General features: G+C 56.6%; 1 protein-coding gene across 3 annotated transcripts; it reads right to left on the reverse strand.

Moving 5' to 3' along the window:
- Positions 1-834: 834 nt before the first annotated feature.
- On the reverse strand, positions 835-17790 carry PTGES (prostaglandin E synthase). 3 transcript variants are annotated; one of them, XM_083808006.1, is made up of 4 exons: positions 17644-17790; positions 7782-7967; positions 5861-5943; positions 835-3529 (listed from the first exon to the last, which is right to left on the reverse strand). In XM_083808006.1, the coding sequence occupies exons 2-4, from the start codon at positions 7887-7889 to the stop codon at positions 3280-3282; spliced, it is 441 nt and encodes a 146-aa protein (XP_083664132.1). In that variant the 5' UTR covers positions 7890-7967; positions 17644-17790; the 3' UTR covers positions 835-3279. The 3 variants fall into 3 exon arrangements, with proteins under 3 accessions (XP_083664132.1, XP_083664131.1, XP_083664133.1); XM_083808005.1 differs by lacking the exon at positions 17644-17790 and adding an exon at positions 8607-8825; XM_083808007.1 differs by lacking the exon at positions 17644-17790 and adding an exon at positions 8319-8505.
- Between the last annotated feature and the right edge of the window lie 1426 nt (positions 17791-19216).

Consider the following 19216-nt stretch of genomic DNA (forward strand, 5'->3'; position numbering starts at 1 on the left):
GGCGGAGGGGAGGACACGTGCTGGCGGAGTGACTCATATTCAAATCCTTCAGCACCGAACTCCGCAGATGTTTGGTCCCAGGTGGGTTGTGCAGGGTGAGCGTTTCGTGTCTGAGCCAGGTGTGAAAAACAAACCGCTGGCACACGCAGCACGCGCGCTAACCCGGGGACTGGTAGGTGCGGCCACAGCCCCTCCAGGAGCTGCAGGGGACACCGGGGATGCCTTCCCCCTGCACCGAGGCCAGAGCAGGAATTTGGAGCTTCAGGATAGCATTTGAGCCAGATGCCCGAAGCCAGACAGAGGTGGAAGGGCTGAAGTCGCCCCGCACAGCACAGGGAGCACTGCTGGGTGAAGGCGCTGCCTGCAGGAGGCTTGGGGTGCAAACAGGGAGCTGCTCGCTGCTCTGCATCCTCCTGCCCCAGGGGACAGCACCTTGGCACGCACTTGTGAACAGACCCGACCTCCTCAGGGCAAGAGGGAAGATATCGGGCTCCATCACCCATCTCCCCCCCTCAAAACAGCCTGCAACACCCTGGCTCCCCACCAAGCCTGCTGGGTGCCCACCCAGGCTCCCTATTTCCCCACGCGCAGCCGGCGCCGGTGGCCATGCTGGGGACAGCCAGCAGCTCCCAGTGACACGGTGCTGGTCCCAGTCCCGGCCGTGCAGGGACCAGCCGGGCTCTGTCCGGTCCCCCACCCACCTCCAGCGTTTCAAAACAAGCGTGATGGCTGGGCCTCTCTGAAGTTTGCCTTGTGGGCTTTTTCTGTTTGTTTTCTTGGAGCCAGGAGAGTTCACGTTCCCAAGCTTTTTTTCCCTACAGCCAGTACAGCAGGGTTTATTATTTTTTTAATAAAAAAAGCAAGCAAGCAGAGCTCTGCACATAACCTCAGCTTCCCCGAGCAGGGCACCAGCCCCAGGCACCAGAACGGCAGCTCAGAGGAGGCCGGAAGAACTCATAGCTCTGGGGGCTGGGGTTCCTGCAGCCCCGCTTCTTCCTTCCCATCCCGAGTCTCAATCCAGCTACATCCCAAAACACAGCAACGTGTACTGGATGGAGTCCACCTCACAAAGCCACCGCCTTTCTCGCTTGAAAACAAAAAGCAGAGGGAAAGAAGCGCCTGCCAAGGGGAACCATTTTGTCCATCCCAGCCACCTAGCGCAGACACAGGGCGGGCAGTGCCTCCCAAACACCGACAGCTTAAGAAAACAGGAGGGAGCCAGGGAGGTGAGGGTTTTGCTTCCTAGCAAGTTACAGCAAAAGGAGGGGGCTGCTGAGCTCAGAAAACACAGGTGGCTCCTTTATAAGGCACAAGGACAGAATGGAAAGCAACTACATCTTACCTGCACATCTCCAACCCTCCAGGATTTAAGCACCAGCTTGGCTCCATGGGGAAGAAATACAGGCAGGGTACAGAGAAAACTTGCTTGGAAAAAGCATCTCCCATCGGGAGCAGGGATGGAGAGGAGCTGGGAGGCACACCGAACCTTACAGCAGCCTGCTGCTCTAGGCAGGACAACCAAGCACAGCTGCTTCACAAGCCCCAGCTCTGCTAAATTTAAAGGATCAGCACAAACGATGCCCACCTGGAAAAAAAAATTCCTCTGCAGGGCAGGTCGGCCTGGAGGAGGGGGTCCTCATCTCTCCAGGAGCCCGGGGGCACTGCTGGGGCTGGGCCCAGCTGCTGCCCAGCTGCATCGGCTGCTCCCGAAGGAAGGATGTATCAGAGCATAATGATTTGTTTTTATTGGGAATATTTGCTTCCTGCCACCAGGACGCATATGCGGCAGCAGAGGAACGTACAGGGGGCTTGAGACCTTGTGCGCCATGTGAGACAGCAAAGGCTTGTTAAAAGGGGAATTATCCAGCCATCTGCTGAGCCGGGGCTGTGTGAGTGAGATGTGGCCAAGAGCAACGTGCTGAGGCCTCCCCGAACTGCTCAGCTTAAGGCCACGTCTCTGCTGGGGCTGGGAGCGGCTGGCACGGGGGCTGCTCCCCAGATTGGGTGGGGGCTCAGAGCCTGAGCTGCCCTTGCCCCCTGTGCTCCATGAGCTCTCGCTAAGAGCACCCAAGTGGAGAGCGTAGCGAAGGGAAGAGCTTTTGTGCTCAGGACAGGTGGAAAGGGAGTTTATTTTCTGCTCATTCTGCGTTCTCCCTGTGATGTTAGCAAAGCCCTGCGTTGCCCTCAGACCAGGTCCTGAGCAGCAGGGGCTTCCTCCCTCCTGCTCTGTCCTCCAAAGGGGTGCCCCATCACCCGCTGCCCCTTGGTGCTCGGGGACAGCTGCGTGGCAGCAGAGGGCTTGTCCTGCAGGGCTTGTCCTCCTGCAGGGCTCCGGTCACCTTCGTGCAGCGCCGCGGAGCAGCAGCACCCTCCTCCCGCCGGGGGCACGGCTTTGGGCGCGTGTTCAAAGCCGTTCCGCTCGTTTCCAGAGCTTTCTGCCAACACCAGCTGATCCGTGCTGTGCACAGCAGCGGTGGACGGCAGGGGACAGCTGAAAGAAAACAACCCCAGAGCAGCCACGGCACGTTCCCCAAATAGCAACGGGCTGCCCTGCAGCCAGGGAAAGGCTGCAAGCGGAAGAGAAGAAATTTACCCCGCAGCCCCAGGAGCCTTTCCAGGCACCAGCATGCGGATGCAGATGTGTGCGAGGGTGCAGCTCCTGCAGGGCAGGCAATTCCTGGCGGCTGTTTTGGGCACGTCCCCGGTGCATCCCGTGATGGGGCCGAGACCCAAAGCCCGGAGCAGCCGCCCCTGCTCGCGAGAGGGGCTGCAGGGGGCTGCGCTCGCCCCTGCTGCGCTGGCTCTGCAGTGCTCCTGGCACCAGGACGGTGTTTGCTTTACTCCCTCCCTCTGCCAGCACCCACGTCTGCCAAACAAGAGTTTCTGTTGAGCCGTGGGACCATTGTGGCTTTTCCCTCCTGATTCATGGGGTGTCAGTGACTGAGGAGAAAGGGCACATCTTCCCCACCCCAGTCTGGGTCAGTTAGCCAGAAAACCTGTTTTCCTTCGGTGAAACCCCTTCCTCGAGGACAGGACGTGCGCAGGAGTGAGGGAAGCCTGCTCAGCAGCCCCTCCCCTTCTCCCTGGGGACTCCCCTGCCCGTTTTCCACCGCAGACATGGGCACCTCGCTGCGGCCACATCGCACGTCCCCGCAGCGCCAGCAGCAACCCCGCACGCACCCCCGCACCCCAACCCGCTCCAGCCGGGGCCGTCTTTGTGCCGACGCAGCTGCAGAGAGCAGGACGAGGGGGGGTTTGGGTGGCCGGTCTTGTTGGGCGTTACCAATACGGGGCGGCGGCGAGGAGGATCTGCAGAGCCATGGAGAAGCAGGGCAGCTGCGCCACGCCGTAGGCCACGGAGCGCGTAGGCGCCTTGAGCCGCAGGAGGTAAGCCACGGTGTGCACCATGCGCCCCGCGCAGAAGACAAAGAAGTGGAGCCTGGCTACCGCGGGGCTGGGCTCCAGCAGGGAGTAGATGGCTCCGAGGAAGAGGAAGGGGAAGATGTTCTCCATGTCGTTGCGGTGCGCCCTGGAAAGGGAGATAAGGTTGTTCCTTCCCACCGGGTTTCCCTGCTGTGTCCCAGCCCACCCAGCCTGCTGATGGGGTGGATGCAGCCCCCAAAAGGCTCAGACCCCCCCCTTACACACGCACACGGCAGGATTTTGCACCTGGCATCCCTCTGGAGGGGATGCCGCGCTCCCAAAACCATCGGCGAGCTGCCCTCCATGCCTGGGACACCTTTGCCGCGGTGGATGACAGCTCGAGGGCTGGAGTTATAAACAAACAAAGCCAAAGACCCCACACACAGCTGCGAAACGCTGGGAGCTGGCGAGGGGCCAGCGCGGCACGGCCCCAAATGTGGCCGAGTTGCTCAACAAGCGGGTGGTTTGCAGGCGGCCATATGTCCCAGGACTGGAGGACTCGTGGCACGTTCGCCCCACGCCCCGTGCCCGTGGAACCGCGGCGTGTTGGGGCTGCAGAGAAAGCCGTGGCCCAAGGGTGGTCCGTGGATGGCCATGGGGCCAAACCCCGTCCCCTTCCTAACTCCCGTGCCCCAGCACGTTTAAATGTCCGCAAAGCCCAGAGAAAGTCTTCAATAGTTTCTTCTCTGAAGCAAAAGCCAAGACACATTTGCTACTCTGCGCAAGCTGAGAAGCGGCCATGAGGTTTTAGGCTGCTCAGTCCCGGCTCATTGGCGCGGACGCGGCTGCGATGAGCCTGGCTGGAGGCTGACTGCAAACAGAAGAGGGGCTGTGTTATGAAGCCCCTCTCCTGCCCCTGGAGGCAGCTCATAGCAGGGGAGATGTCCTGGTGTCCGCCCTGGTCTCTGCACCTAGAACATACCAAGACCCTCAGGACAAGGTCTGCCAAAACCTGAGCTGTTTCCGGCCCCAGCTTTGCTACAGCACGAGGGCAATGCCCAGGCTGCTGTGCCCAGGAGAGCTTTATCCAGGGCTTCCAGCACCCCGTGAGCCCCGCAGGTGGCAGCAGCACAAGGGCTCTGCCCACTCCGTCCCCCGGCAAGGAGGGATGGACGTGGCAAGGAGCCCACTGGACAGCCCATTCCAGCAGCTCTCCGCGTGGTTTGGGGACAGCAGGGAGGAACTGGCCTGGAGGAGGCACTGAAATGAGTCCCTCGGCCCCACCGTGGTGCTGTGGGTGCTGTGCATGGGTTTCTCCTTGTGGCTGTTCGTCCCTGCCACATCCAAACCAGTCCCAAGCAACCCAGCCCGGCAGAGCTGTGGCGGGGCTGGAAGGACCGGCGAAAAACAGGGAGGAGAAAGTTTAAAAAAAAAAAAAGCAAATTGTCCTTCCAGGGCTGAGGCACAGCCAGGGGCCTCCAGGCGAGGCGAGGGGGAAACCTCACTTGCTCCGCGCAGCCCCCGCAGCCCCCAGCACAGCACCAGGGCCGAGCGCCCTGCTGCACCCTAATGGGGACAGAGGCCTCGGGTTTAATTTGGCTCCCCCGGGGCTGCAAAAGGATTTGTAAGGTCAGACCTGGCTTGTGCTCACTGCACAGTTCAAGCCCCAGACTTCCCCAGGCTGCTCCTCCAGCTCCAGTTATTAATTTTTTATGGAAGCCTGTTTTTTTTCTGACTAACCAAAAAAAGGGTTATGATTAACATCGCTACTATTATTTTCTTTTCCCTAGCAAGCAAACAGCTCACTGCCTCCTCCTCCTAACCCTTGGCAGCCCGGGGACTGGGTGGTACGGGATGTTTTGCAAAGCCAACCCAGCAGGCGGGGGCGATGGGGGCAGCAGAGCCCCCCCAGTGCCATGCTGGCAGTTGGGGCTCAGCGGGGCCGGGCACAGCTCCAGCCCTCCTGTGCATAACCAGCCTGCGTGACATCAGGTCCAGCACCCGGGCACCTTCCCCTGGGGAGCCAAGGCAAGCCCGGGGCTGCATCACCTGGGGTTTTCCTCTGGGTGAGCCCCACAGGGCAGGGGGAAGGTGTGGGGCTGCCTAATTGGGGAGGGAGAAGTTATTGCCACTGTGCCCGGCCCCGTGCCAGGTCCCCAAGCAGGGCAGCACCCGGCGCTGGGAGCAGCCACGCTTATATCGGGGTCGTGTCGGAGCAGGGCACGAGGACCCCCCGGCTGTGGGCACGGGACAAGCCCCCAGGGGCCAGCAGGGCTCTGAGCACTGGGGTTTTGTGGTGTCTGCTGGCCCCAAACGCACACCCTTCCACTTCTCCTCGCTGTAGCACACACCAGGCTCCCATTAAAGATTAAGCTGCCCTGGTGTACAGGGCCTGCCTTGGACCTGCAGGCATTCCACCCATCTGGGTAATTACTTAATTAATGACCCTTTTAGCTTTCCAGCCCCACCAGGGAGCGATGCCGGCCCCGGTACTCGCCTGCGGCAGCGCTCCACGTCGGGGTCCTGGCGGTAGTACTGCAGCCCCCCGTTGCGCAGCGCGTCCTCGGGGTTGGCGAAGGCCTGCAAGAGAAAGTCCCCCGGGGGGGCTGTCAGGGGACACGTCTCCAATGTGGGGGCTTCATTTAGGTGTTTTGTTTGGATTTCCGTGCAAATTTTAAATGGCGAGGTTAAAAAATCATTAAATCAGCCAAGCCAGACGGGAGGAGCACAGTCAGTGCTCGCTCGGGGCCTCCTGTGCTGCACCTCGGGGCACGCTGGAGATCATTTGGGTGCCCTCGGCTGTGCAGATCCCTGCCAGACCCCCATCCTCAGCTCACCATGGGTCCCCCAGCCCACCCTGGGCAGCAGCCAGGGCTGAGGAGGGGTCAGCACCTTGCCTGGACGCCAAGGAGGTGCGGCCGATCCATCCCGTTTATCGCAGGAGGGCCCAAATGGAGCTGGGAGTTTCCACCCCAATCTGTCCCAGTCCCTTTTCGGAGAGCGTACAATGCTTCCTGGAACCCTACAGGTGGGCTTTTTACCCCCAGCCCTCAAGACCAAGGAGATCTCCAAGCCCCAGTTTCTCACCACCCTTCACAAACACAAGGGCAGACGCCTCCACGTGCATGACCCTGGGGGTTAAGCCCCACTCGTCCCGATGGGTTTCCCCTGAAAAACCCCACTGCCCGCCGGGCAGATCCCAAGTCGGGGCTCCAAGCTCCTGGGGGTCCCGTGCTGGCCTGGCCCCAGCCCACTTCTCTCCATGAAATCCATTTGGAAGAGCCTTTGCCAACCAGTGAATGAGATCACTCCTGGCACAGCGCTTGCAGACAGCAAAAGCAGCGTCCAAAAGATAACCGGGAATGACAGATCGGTTTGCCCTACCGAGACAGAAAATTCCCTGGCTGGCTTTTGGGCACTGATGCTCTGTGACTGAAACAAGCCCTGGGGGAATTGGATCCGTCATCGATAGGCTCACAAATAGAAATGATTAATGCAAGCTCCCCACCTATGCTCAGAAGCTGCTCGGCAGGGACCTGTTTACACGCGACAGCTTCGCTTTGCAGCCCGGAAGGGACCCTGGCGTTTCTTTCAGTCGTGTTACAAGCCCAGGCTGTCCCGGGGCTGCAGCATCGCTCACAAACTCGGGGGAAAGCCAAATCATTAGCTACGATGATGCCGCAGCACAGGAGTGTCCATCTTTGCGTTTTGCCTGAGAGCAGAAATATCTCCCTCGCACTCCTCTGATGCTGTCGGAAACTTCTCGAATATTTTTAAAGTTATTTTTACAGACAGCGGAGTTTTGCCACAAGTTCCCACCAGGCTGCAGGCAGTCAAGCTCCTGCTCCTTTTCTCCCCGTGTCCAAGAATCATTTCCTCTCACTATTGGTTTTTTTTGCCATGACTTTTCACTCTCCTGGAGCGCCCAAGAAGCGATTCAGCCTCCGAAAGCACAAAAGCTTTCTGCTCGATTCAGCCTCTGAAAGCACGAAAGGTTTCTGCTCCATCGCAATCGTTTCTTCTGGCATTTCAACGATTTGTGCTCAAACCATTTTTTTCTCCTGTTCTTCCAGACAGAGCAAATTAACTGTAAACAGAGCCTCCTTCCAGAAGCAGTTCACCTGCATGGCATTTTAAATCTGAAATTGCTATTTAGATTAGGATTCAGAAATGATAAACATCAAGCTACAGATGGTAGAAACAAACAAAAAGAGCCAAAGAGAAGCGAGATATTTATCTGCTGCAGCTATAAAACATGTTTTGCTTTCAACTCAAGTCAAAGGAAACCCAGCTTGCTTCTGCAAAACTTTGTGTCGGCCTTTCCAGGATTAAAAGAAGAAAGGGCTTGCAGAGAACCCAAACAGAAACCCGAGGGAAAAGTAGAACAGGGGAAGAAGGGAAAGGAAACTGGAACGTACCTTCTTTCTGAGTCTCACTTGCCCCGTAATGATGGCAACGACGTACATTTTTACAATCAGGACCGTGCCGTAGAACGCAAATGACAGGAACACTTTGTTCTCCATCATCGTGGGAGAAGGATCAGAGCTGCCCGGCCGTCTGCAGTGCTTCCAGCCCGCCGAGCTCCTGCCTGGGCTGCGAGGGCTCTGCAGGGGCAGGGACAGCGGTGTGTCAGCACGGCCGCTCTCTCGGTGCAAGCCCACAGCCCCTTCGGGCTGGGCAGAAGCAAACAGCGAGCGAAAACCAGGGGTGGGCAGGAGAGCAAGCCGCTCGCCCTGCTCCGTGCTTCTCGTGCCCCCCCAGGGATGTCCCGAGCTGGGACACGGCTCCCTCGGCTTCTTGGGGTGCACAGCAAGCAGCAGCCAGCCCTAAAACACCCCGCCACGGCCCCCCAGACCCAGCTCACCTCCCGTTTGTGTCTGGAGCTGCAAAGAGCATCCCTCGCCCATCAGCAGCCCTGGGAGGGAGGAGGAGGTGGGGAGAAGGAAGGCACCTACCTCGGCTGCACCCAGCCTGTGCTGCCGCGCTCCCTCCGTCCTGGATCCCGCAGCCACCCCTCCGATCCCGCAGCCACCCCTCCGTGGCAGCGCTCCCAGTGCTCCCAGTCCCGCCCAGCATGGGCTGAGCACTCCCCGGCAGAGGCAGCCAGCCCTCCCCTCCGCTGCCACCTGCCAAGGGACAGGGGACAGAGCCGTCCCTTGTCCCAAAAGGGCACTGGGATGCTCCCGAAGCCACCAAGCACGAACAAAACCCCAAAGCCCCAAAGAGCAGAAGGAAACACAGACCAAGTCTCCCGGCCCCGGGGACAGCAAGGCTTGGGATTTCTCCAGCAAGGTGAAGCAGGGGAGCCAGCTACGACGTTATCCCCGGTCTAGAAAGCGGCACCTGAATTCGGAGCTGCCTTTGCCCGGCCGGCTAAAGAAAGAGCAGGATCTATAAGCCTGCACGGAGGGGTCGCAGCTCGGCTGCTGCTCCGCTGCGAGCCTTTAACTCCTCCTTCCCCAGCCCGCAGCGTGGGGCACAGAGGGGCTCCCCCAGCCTGGGGGGGGGTGGGAGGGCTGCGTCCGGGGCTCGGTTCCTTTAAACACGCGAAAAGACGCGTGTCAGGCACATGGAAACTTCCAGAGGTTGAGCGGAAAATGAGTGCTTTGAGGATGTCAGTGGGTTTTTTCATTAACTGATGTTTTAGAACAGAAAAGTTGTTTCCAGCCACATTAAAAAAAAAAAAAAAAAAGCCCAGAAAACCAACAAGCAGAGTAGGATTTCTGGTATCTATCAAAAGAATCTACCAAAGCACTGCTGCTTCTAGGTCCGCTCTTGTTCTTTTGTGCTTTTTAACCTTTTAACTACCCACTGAGCAAGCTTTGGTCCAAGAGGAACCAGGACCAAGCTCAGGTGCTGCTCCCCCCCTGCCCTCCCTGCTGCACGAGGACAGGTTTGTCCCCAGCGGTGGGATGCTGGTGGCAGCCCCCTCTCTGCTCTCTGGGGGGGGCTCAGGGCAGGACGGACAGCAGGAGCCCCCTCTCTTGGTGCAGAGATCTGCCACCTCTTTGCATCCACCTCTGGATGTCCCTCGCTGTGGCTGCTCTGCGGAGCGGGTGTGGGGTGATGCCACGGACCCAAAGGTGCCGTGCCACCCGTTGCCACGCACCGGCTCAGCCCCACGATGTTGTGAGCATGCAGAGAGCCCCTGAACACCCCAAACGCCCAGCTTTGAGGGGAGGCACTCACAGCCGGTCACCAGAACCCCAGAGATGAGGAGGCAATGGAACAAAGTCCCGGCACGGCGTGGTGCGGTGCTCCGTGGCCAGGCAGGGAATGGCTCTGGCTGGCTGCTTCCCAGGGCTGTGAGGGACCCCAAAACAGCCAGGGGGATCCAAACCCTGCAGTCAGAGCCGGGTGCTCACCCTGAGCCCAGGCCCTGTGTCACCACAGGGCTGCATCCAAGCCCACGCACGTCTCCCTCTAAGCTGAGCATTAGGAATGTTTCCTCTGCCTTTGCCAAGCGCGAGCAGCCGATGGCAAAGCTGGGTGCAAACCGCTCGCCTCCACTTCCCCTCGGTGCAGTCCCACAGCGGGGGGGACCTCGGTGCCCAAGGGCTGGGCGATGCGAGGCACAGACCAGCCCTGCCACAGGGGTGAGCCTTCCTCCGGGAGCCTGGAGCTGGGGCAGGCAGCTGGGCCCCTCGCCGACCCCTCACACCCTGCAGGGACCCGCTCTGGGTTTGCCAGCTGAGCCCACGGGCATCCCACAGAACCCCTTCTTGTGCCTTCCCCTCCCGAGGCAGCAGCACGCCCTGCTGAACAGCAGGAACACACGAGCTCGGTACCACCTGCAGACAAGCCAGGACTTCTCCTGGCAGCTGGAGACAGACAGACGGACGGACTTTCTCTGCGGTGTTATTCAAGCACTGGCAGGAAGTCCTGGCCAATTTACACCAGCAACTCGCATCAATATAAATTACATGAAGTGATCAAGAAACGCGGTTTGTTTAGGTGTAAGCCCCTGGAGCAGACCCAGACACACGTGCTGGATGTGCGGGGTGGGATCCATGGTGTACAAACCTTCAGCAGGCAAAGAAAGTTCTTTCTTCCATGGGTTTCTGCATTTCAGCCTCCTTCCCACAGAGCTGAAGCCCGGTGCGGAGGGCACAGCACCCCTGTAGATAGGGACGAGGGGCAGAAGCCACCTTTGAAGGCAGACGGGGTGCTCCTGGGATCCCAGCCTCACGTTTTGGGGTCCTGCACTTCACGACACAGCCTCTGCAGGGCGGTACCTTCCTGGCATGGGGCAACACTGGCTGCCAGGAACAAGTTCAGCCACCCCACGGATTCAGGAGGAAGCAGGCTGTTACTGTCAGTGCGCTGATCCTCCTACACGGATCGCATCCTGCTAGGACAGAGCCATCGTCTGAACATAAACCATGTCCTAAGGGCAGCACGGCTTCACAACATGAGCCGTGCCCTAAAGCCTTTAGGGCACAAGGTCTCAGCTCAGGAAAACACCCACCCCAAACCACCCCTGCTAGCAAAAACACAGTGTTCTTTGGAGAAATTATTAATAAGAATCAGGGCCAGGCTTTGAAAGGGTTGAAGATTTAGTGGCCGGGTTAGAGCGACCCCAGGAGCTGTGGGGAAAGGAGGAGGCTTTTGCTGCAGCCCAGAGACAGGCAGGGAGCAGCACGGCCCCAGGGTGCTCCTACCTGCTGCTGGACGTGGTGCAGAGCCCTTCCCTGAGCACAGCTGGGATTTTGCCACTGCCCAGGGCTGCAGGCGGTGCTCAGCCACATTCCCAGCTTGACTGGAGGCTGCTGCCAGCGCAGGTGCCTCCTTTCCCACTTCTCCCAGCACAAAGCCCAGGAGCAGGCAGGCAGGCGCCAGCCCCAGGGAACCCAGTGACCCACGGCAGGCAGCGCTGCTCCGGCTCAAACACAGCCACGTTTTCAAGTAAAGGCATGAGTTGTTTCGGCTATTTATCAACCAGAAAGGTGCTCCACCTGCGCTCCCTGCTCAGCCTGCATGAAGCCAGGGTGACGCGGTTGGGCCCTGCCCATGCCGCACCTTCTGCCCTGGCTGGCAGTGAAATGCCCTTGCCCCACGTGCAGCTCCCTGTCCCCTGGGGTCTGCGCTGCTCTTTGGGGTGTGTGGGACAGGAGAAGACACCGCAAAGTAACTCAGGAGCAAAACCAGCAGCATGAGCATCTCCCGAAACTGCTTCAGCCTTCCTGCAAAGGAAGAGATTTTGTCTGTTGCTTTGTAAAGCATTTTCCCCACAGCTGTACTGGCAGGAGTTGCCTGGGAGGCCTCAGGCACAAGAATGTGTGATGGGACTCTCCCAAATTGTGCATCGTGCTTGAGAAGACCAGATGCCGGCAGCAGCAGAGGGGCCTGGGGAAGGGGTGCAGTGGCTCAGGGTCCCTGGCACGGCAGAGGCAGCTGCTGTTCCTCCTTGCCAAGGCCAAGTGCACGAGGCAGTGGCATGTCCTCCCCGCTTCTCCCTCAGGCTCCATCCGCTCCCAAACGCCACGGGTCTGCTGCCCTGCTCCCAGCCCCGCTCCTGCCCCAGGGAGGTGCCTGCTGGAAAAGAGGCTGTCAGGCTGCGAGCATGTGGGAGGCAGATTACTTTTTCTTGGTCTGAGCTTCACATGGATTCACGCCTGAGCTTTCCTCTTAGAGGAAAGAATTCCTTGGCTGGGCTGCAGGGCGCACAGGGATGCAGCCCAGCTGGGAGGGAAGCTCCTCTCCTTTCCCTGCTTTTTTCTCCCTTTTACCCAGCTGGCCCAAAGGCTGGCTTCTTGCAGAGCTGCACCTGCCACTGCTGCCATGGGGAGACGGTGGGCGACAGGGGACAGGGCACGGAAAGCCAGCTTCTCTCTTGCTTCACACTGCAGCAACTCACGACGCGTTTCTTTTCCCCAGAACCGGATCCTACCAGCTGTAAACAGCATGCAAAAAAAACACTTAAGTTATTGGCCAAAAAGAGGGGGTTTCCCAGCCAGGCTGGGGAGAGAAGAGAAATAAATCCTGTTGCCAAAAATTCCAAAATCAGGAAGCGTTCCCGAAACTTGAAGCAAGCATTTGCAAACATACAAAACAATTACAGATGCCCTGCTGGGATGCTCTTGAGCAAGAGCGAAGGTAGGGATGCTGCACGGTCCTGCCTCCACATGCCGTGTTTCGGGGCACGTTTTACAGCTGTGAGAGCTCTGGCTGCCTAACACGGCCGGGACAGAGCGCAGATGTGGGCCCACGTTTCAGCCTTGCAGAGGCCTGACATTGAAGAGGAGCTTGAAGGAGAAAACAACCTGAGGTGGCCTTTCTCCGGGGCCTGAGCACACTGTGACCTGCTGGGCTGCCCCGCGGGGCTCTGCTCGCTCTCAGGAGTCCAGCCTGTGCCCACCTCAATGTCGGGGACCTATCTGAGGTAAGTGGGAACCTCTCATTTCCAGACTAACCCTCTCTGAAACCCAGGAAGAACAGCAGAACTCACCCATTTTGAAGCCTTCTGTTGAAAACAGGTCTTAAAAAGGCATTTTCAGGCTGCTGCAGTGACACAAAGGTAGCACAAGGGGAAGGGAAGGGTCAGTGTGTCCTCAACTCTCCCGAAACCAGCGGAGCAGTGACACCGTCCTGGTGAGAGCAGCTCCACGGAGAGCCTCCCTTCACGGCCTGCCACCGAGCTTCACCGACTGCAAACCTTTCCAAAACACAGCGCTTATTTTCAAAACCCCGAGTCCTCTCTGTCCCCTCCATCGCCCCTAGACTAAACAGGGCTAATTCTTCCCACCCCTCCTCATAGGTCATGTTTTCTAAACCCCTTTATCACACACGCTGATCTCCTGGAGGCTCGCACTTCTTGGAGCGAGGTGCTTGTCCTCCTTCCTCAGCAGGCCCGCACGAACCGCCCCGAGCACATCCCCGCCGCCGCCAGCTCCTCAGCTCACCTCAGCCATGCTTTCCGAGCTTAGTCACCGAGAATTATGTGGCAGACACCGTGAAGAGCTTAAATCAACCAAAAAATTGCACTTCCCCTTCCTGCCCTCGTCTCATCCCTCCACTCAGGAGCTCGGTTACCTTGCCTGAGGTGAAATCAGGCTGCTCTGGTGCCTTGTTAGCAGGATGGGTTGTTCCCCCTGTAAACAGCCCCAAACTGGGGCCCTGTGCCTGGCTCGGCCTCCAGGGAACACTTCTTGGAGGTTTGAGGTTTTTCACAGTTCGGATGAAGTCACTTGTCAGCCCATAAGCAATGCTCCAAGTGCATTTTACAACTTTCCCTTTCCTTTACCAATGCACAACGTGTCATTTGGGCCTACGTGGGCAGCGGCGACTGCAGCAACTGCACCTCAGCAGCCAGGAGAAAGGTGGTCCAGGCCCTGGTGCTGACATTATTAATAAGTACACCCCCCCCCAATGCTAAGAACACCCTCCCCGCGATCAGCCTGGAAAGCAGGGAGCAATTTAGCTGTGTTGTTCCCAGCCCCCACTGCCTGGAAGCTCTCATCCCAGCTGCCCTCCTGCTCACAGCACCAGGATCGCTCGCAGAGTCACGTCCCAAGGTGGCAGAGCAGCAGATAAGGAGAAGGGAAGGAAGCTCACAGGCCCCTTCCTGGACGTCAGAGCAGGGACTACATGCCCTGTGCAGCGCGGCACCCACTGAGCTGGAATTTAGAAGCAGTCAGGGCATGTTTTCTAAACCCACAGCAAGGAAAGAGAAGGGGATGTAGGACCAGATAACCTCCCACAGGGAACATCCAGGTAACATCATGGGCAACAACACTTAGATAAACCATCCTACGACTTCTTCCCCATTGAACGATCCATCAGCAGGCCTCCAGCAACCTGACGGGTCCAGTGCCTTGATGGCTCTCCTGACTCGCAGGCCATATTCCCGTGTCCATGACGTGCGCTCCAGAAATCTGCTCCACGCTGTGTTTATGCAACCATGACTGCTTTACGCAGCCCTCCATGAGGAGAGAGAGGTTCTCATTACAAATATTTACAGCGCAGCAGAAGGCATCTGCCTAGCACGGCACATTTCTGTTGACAGTGCCACCGGCTTGGCCAAAACTGAACAAGCTCACCCATTAACAAGGGAGAAGCTGGACCAGGTGGGAAGAGATGGGGGCTGCAGGATGCTGAGGCCACGTTTTCAGGGCTAGAGCTGCCCCAAAAAGGGACTCGGGTGATTAAAAGGGTTTTGTGGGACGCTTGCTGGTAGAAGGGGGCTGCTTCTCCTCAACAGGAGCAGGGAATTGCCCAGCCGCACCAGCCTCAGGTCCACCACCATTACCACGACCTACCAGGGGTAAAGAGCAATGGACTGGGGCTCGCTGGCCCCATACACACCCTGGTGCCCTTCAAAGGTTGGGGATTAATTTAAGCTCTGAATCACGAGGTTTAATTCCCCTTCCCAAGTTGTTGTTGTCATAGCTGACGGTAATGCTTGATAATTATATGTGTCGAGTCGTTTTCCCAAACTGCTAAAATTAAATTACCTGGCTGACAATGGACAGTGAATTCATTACGGACAACGAGTTCTGTAATAAAACGCAGTTTAAGTTAAGATGATGATAATAATCTTTTTATAGGATCTGCCTTCCCTCTTGTTCATGTCACACAGAGGCACGCTGGGGGTTAGGAAGAATGGCAGTTCTTGCTCAGCTTTGTCTAGCGTACTCCTCCTTTGATACATATCTGTGAAATTACCTCTTACTCAGCTTTATCACAGTTCCATTCACTTTCATCTCTCTTCAAAGGAGATTCCTCCGTGCTTTTGATTATCCCAGTCATACTTTCTTATTTCCCTCCAACGCTGAAGCAAGCAGATGACCAGCACATGACTCCCAACTCACTACACTCCGACCGTCCTTCAGCCTCCTAAGAGCTCGTTTTTCTTTTAAATGCCACAAGTCCTCACTGAGGAGGGGCTAGGATGACTCCGCACCAAGTTATTTAGTACTCTGGAGGGGCTACTTCCAAACTGAAGGAATTCCAGCTATGTTCTGGCAGAAGACAAGCCTGGGACACTCACCCCGCAGCCATCCGGCAGCAGATCTGCCTTGCTCATCTCTGCTCCTCCACGGCCTTTCTGTATCCCCCAGCAGTCTCCTCTGCTGCTAGCATAGCCCAAACACTGTTCTTTGTCAAGCGTGTCCGTGCTGTTTTCATCTCGCTCCAGCTCACTGCCAGCCGCAAGGCTCCCAGCTCTCACACGCATTTTAACAATAGCTGGAAACTGAGGCCCTGCCTGCAATCATCTATTCATAGCAGAGTCCGTTCTCCTCCCTGTTAGACCACGTTTCTCCCGGAAAAAGAACCGAACCTTTTCAGATCCCTCCCTGACATTGGCAAACAGCCTCCTCATGCCCCGTGAGCAGCCAGCAAGCACCAGCCCAGCTCGGAAACCTCCAAGGGCAGCCAGGCTCTGCCTGTCAGAACAAATTGGGGTACAGTTACAGCAGCACATGGCTACCTCCTGGTGGATCTACATGTCCTTCAAAGCCAGGTTAAAATGAGACAGAGGTCTTTACCCAAGCATGAACCAAAGGAGCAGGAAAAACAGAGGCGCCAGTTGGAATAGCTGCTTTGCAGGACTGATTTTAGTGGCCTGTATTTACTGCTCTTCCACAGGAGATGGGCGAAGGAGGAGGGTGTTTAGTTTTGCAAACCCCAAGCCAAACACAGCCTCTGATTCGAGTCCAGCCCAAAGCCTCCTGAACGCTTTCAGACCCTCTTTCACCTAAGGGTCTGAAAGCGTTGGACAGGGATGCCTGGTTAATAGCTCCACCACCTTATGTACGTTGGATGAGATACAAGCCACTCGCCACATCAGAGAGCTTGTGACCGGAGGGCGCCGCATTACTTACACCCTATAATCCTCTTCCCGTAGCGATCCTCCCCCGCCACGTTGAGTGCAGTGTTTTCTTACTTAGTCAAGTTTAGACTTCATCCCTTTCACACAGTTTTCATCCCTACGTTATTATTTGCAATAGAAATCAAGTTTTAAGAGAGAAGTAAACAGGGGGTAGTTTCCCTATTATTTCTTGCTCTCTTAGTGCGAACTATTGCTGCACAGACGGGCTCAGACGAGAACCACTCTGCTCCAGCTGCTTCCAAGCCAGCCTGGAGAACAAAACCAGAAAGCAGATCCTAGTCCCAGACTGGAACCCACTGCAAGCCAAGCAGGAACAGTCTCCAGTTTCAGATTCTGATCTCAATTAAAAATAACTAAATATGGGACTGAGACGGGCAAACCCAGCCTCACAGCATCCCCACCCCACCGATGAGGAACTCACAGCACAGCTAAGGTGACTTCTGTGCTGCTCGGAGCTGGGTGACACCTCCGTGGCCAGACCCTCGGGGTCACAGCACAGTTCCCAGACCTGGTCACTGAACCACAGGTGACGTGATGTCTGCACCAGGAGCTTACAAGTCAAAACAGAGACTAACCAGCAGCACGCAGTGCAACCTGATAGCCCGTCCACTGGCTCTGTCATTTCAAATTCACCCATTATTCAGTCTCGATCTTGCACAACACAGCCCCTGAAATCAAAGCCCAGATGCAACCAGGCAGGAGGTGGGCCAGCTCTGGGCAGTGACGGGTGACGAGGTGAGGCTGGTGGCACACCGGCCCCCTCCTGCTTTGCTTCCCTCAGCCCAGGAGGATTTGCATGGTCCTTCTGTGGCTGCGGTGTTGTGCGCCTGGCTTTGGGTGACACCGTCAGCCCTGGAGCTACTGTATCCTCCTGCCCTGCAACCAGAGACACTCAAACCAGCACACAAAACACCCTGAGCCCCATTGTCCTTGCAGCTCAGGTACTTATACTCTTTACAAAGGTTTTCTCCAAACTGTATCTTAACCTCTTCACTCCTGCCACCAAAACAGAAGAGCCTGGAGGGTGTCGATGCCACAAAAATCCATTTTAGGAACAAACGCCTTTTAAGATTGCCCAGCTACAGATTTAAAAACCCCGTTCTCATACCCTGTCACTACAGCAGTCCTGGCATCTCCTGCTCAGGTGAGCAGAAATTTCTGTCCTCCCAAAACCACAGTGCTGCCCCACCATCCCTTCTCCCTCACGGGCACCTGTGGGGTGAGGAGGAGCAGAGCCAGGTTGGGTGCTGGGCACTCAGACACCTCCCTGTGCTTGTCCCGAGAGCCCTTCTCCATCCCTCTCCTTCCTCGTTGCTGGAGGGGGTGAATACAACTGGAAGTCAGACAGGCACCTCAGCAACAGCTGCCAGCCTTTAAGGAGCAGAGCTTTAAGGAGCAGAGGGGCGCTCTGCCAGCTTGCCACCCTGCACCTACCCATAAAACATTACCTTTCAGGGGAGTTCCCACAGGAGGCAAGGCAGCAGCTTCGCTCACCCACACCAGTGCTGTAGATCAAGCCTGGCTTTGAAGACCTTTCCTCCTCCTTTTGCTCCTGTCCCACCTTTCCTCTTCCCTTCACTCCTGTCCCCACCAGATCACACCACCTGGCTAGCTCCACCTGCTGAAAACCACCTGGTATCAGATTAAAAAATCCCTTTTTTTTTTTTTCTCCCCTCTGCAGACTGTCAGCATTCACCGTGGCCTAGCAGCATCAGGAGCATTGATAAACCTCGCTGCCCCCTCAGCTGCTGCACCTTGCTCGGGGTTGGTGCTGCTGCAATGCCCCCAGGGCTAGTTTTTTGTTCTGCTTGTACAACGCGCTGAGGCTGCTCTCCGACCGCAATATAGGCTCAGGCAAAAGGACTTTCAGGTTGGGCATCCAGATGGGAAATCCTTTCCTTTTGTAGGGAAGAACCTCCCAGCTATGCTCTCTAGAGACAGCATCCAGAAGAAAAAAGGAAACCCTACAAGTACATCAGAACTTCACAGGGGTTCAGACAAAGGAATTATTTCACATGGGCAGAGGTTTTTGGACATGTGCATGAGGTTTCCCCTTCACCCACATCCCAAACTCCTCCTTACCTTTCCTTGTCCGACCAACCACCCCCAGCAGCGCACGCTGACATGAGGAACTCTGATTTTGTGTCCCAGACACGGATTTTTAAACCTGCTCAAGGCAAATCACAGCTCAAGCTCTTGAGCAAAGATATCAAAGAGAGAGCAGAGCTGCTAATCCCTTCGCTATAAGCTTTCCAGCTATAAACGGTCCCATTAAGAAGAACTTCCATTGTCTGCAAACCTCAATTTCCCTACCTACGAGGGGAGGATGACAGTCTCTTGACTCCCAGGGTGTTGCCAGGATTAGACAGTGTTTGCTCATCGTTAATGTAGGTTTTGGTGCCTGGTGTTATTTCTATAACCATCACGTTATAGAAAGGCCAACGAACGCATTCCAGTGAGTCAGAGCCTTCCCGCAGCGTTAGTGCCGTCCTCAGAGCTTAGCCAGGCTCTGTATTTGGATAAAGCCCACCGCAATCCCCTCCTTCAGAGGTCCCAAAGTACGTCAGAGCGACAGCCTTTTCCTGTCGCTGCCTCGTCTCTGTGTTCAGGATGAGGAACACTTGGAAGATGATGCTGAAACTGAAGAAGGGAAAGAAAACAAACCCAAACCACACATACAGGGAAAAAAAAAAAGTAAAAATAAATCAAAGTCTCCTCAGAAAAATTCTGAGCATTAGAGAGCGTCTAGCTAGGGTCAGACGGCAGGGAGAGGAGCATGTGGAAAGAGATGTGCTTAGGTAGAGATTAAAATGAATGCTGGGAAAAGAGAATTTCCATTTCTTCTCTTCCAGTGAGAACCTGTTGCCAGCCCAGCACCTCGTGTAAACCAGCGGTCACGTTACCAAACCTCTTTCATGGAGGAAAATATAGAGAACCTTGGAAATATAGAGAATATACACATCTTCCAACAAAAACACAGACTTTTTCTGGAAAAGCATTGCTTCCTCGACCCTACAATTC

The sequence above is a fragment of the Anser anser genome (assembly GCF_964211835.1).
Source record: "Anser anser genome assembly, chromosome: 21".
Taxonomy (NCBI): domain Eukaryota; kingdom Metazoa; phylum Chordata; class Aves; order Anseriformes; family Anatidae; genus Anser; species Anser anser.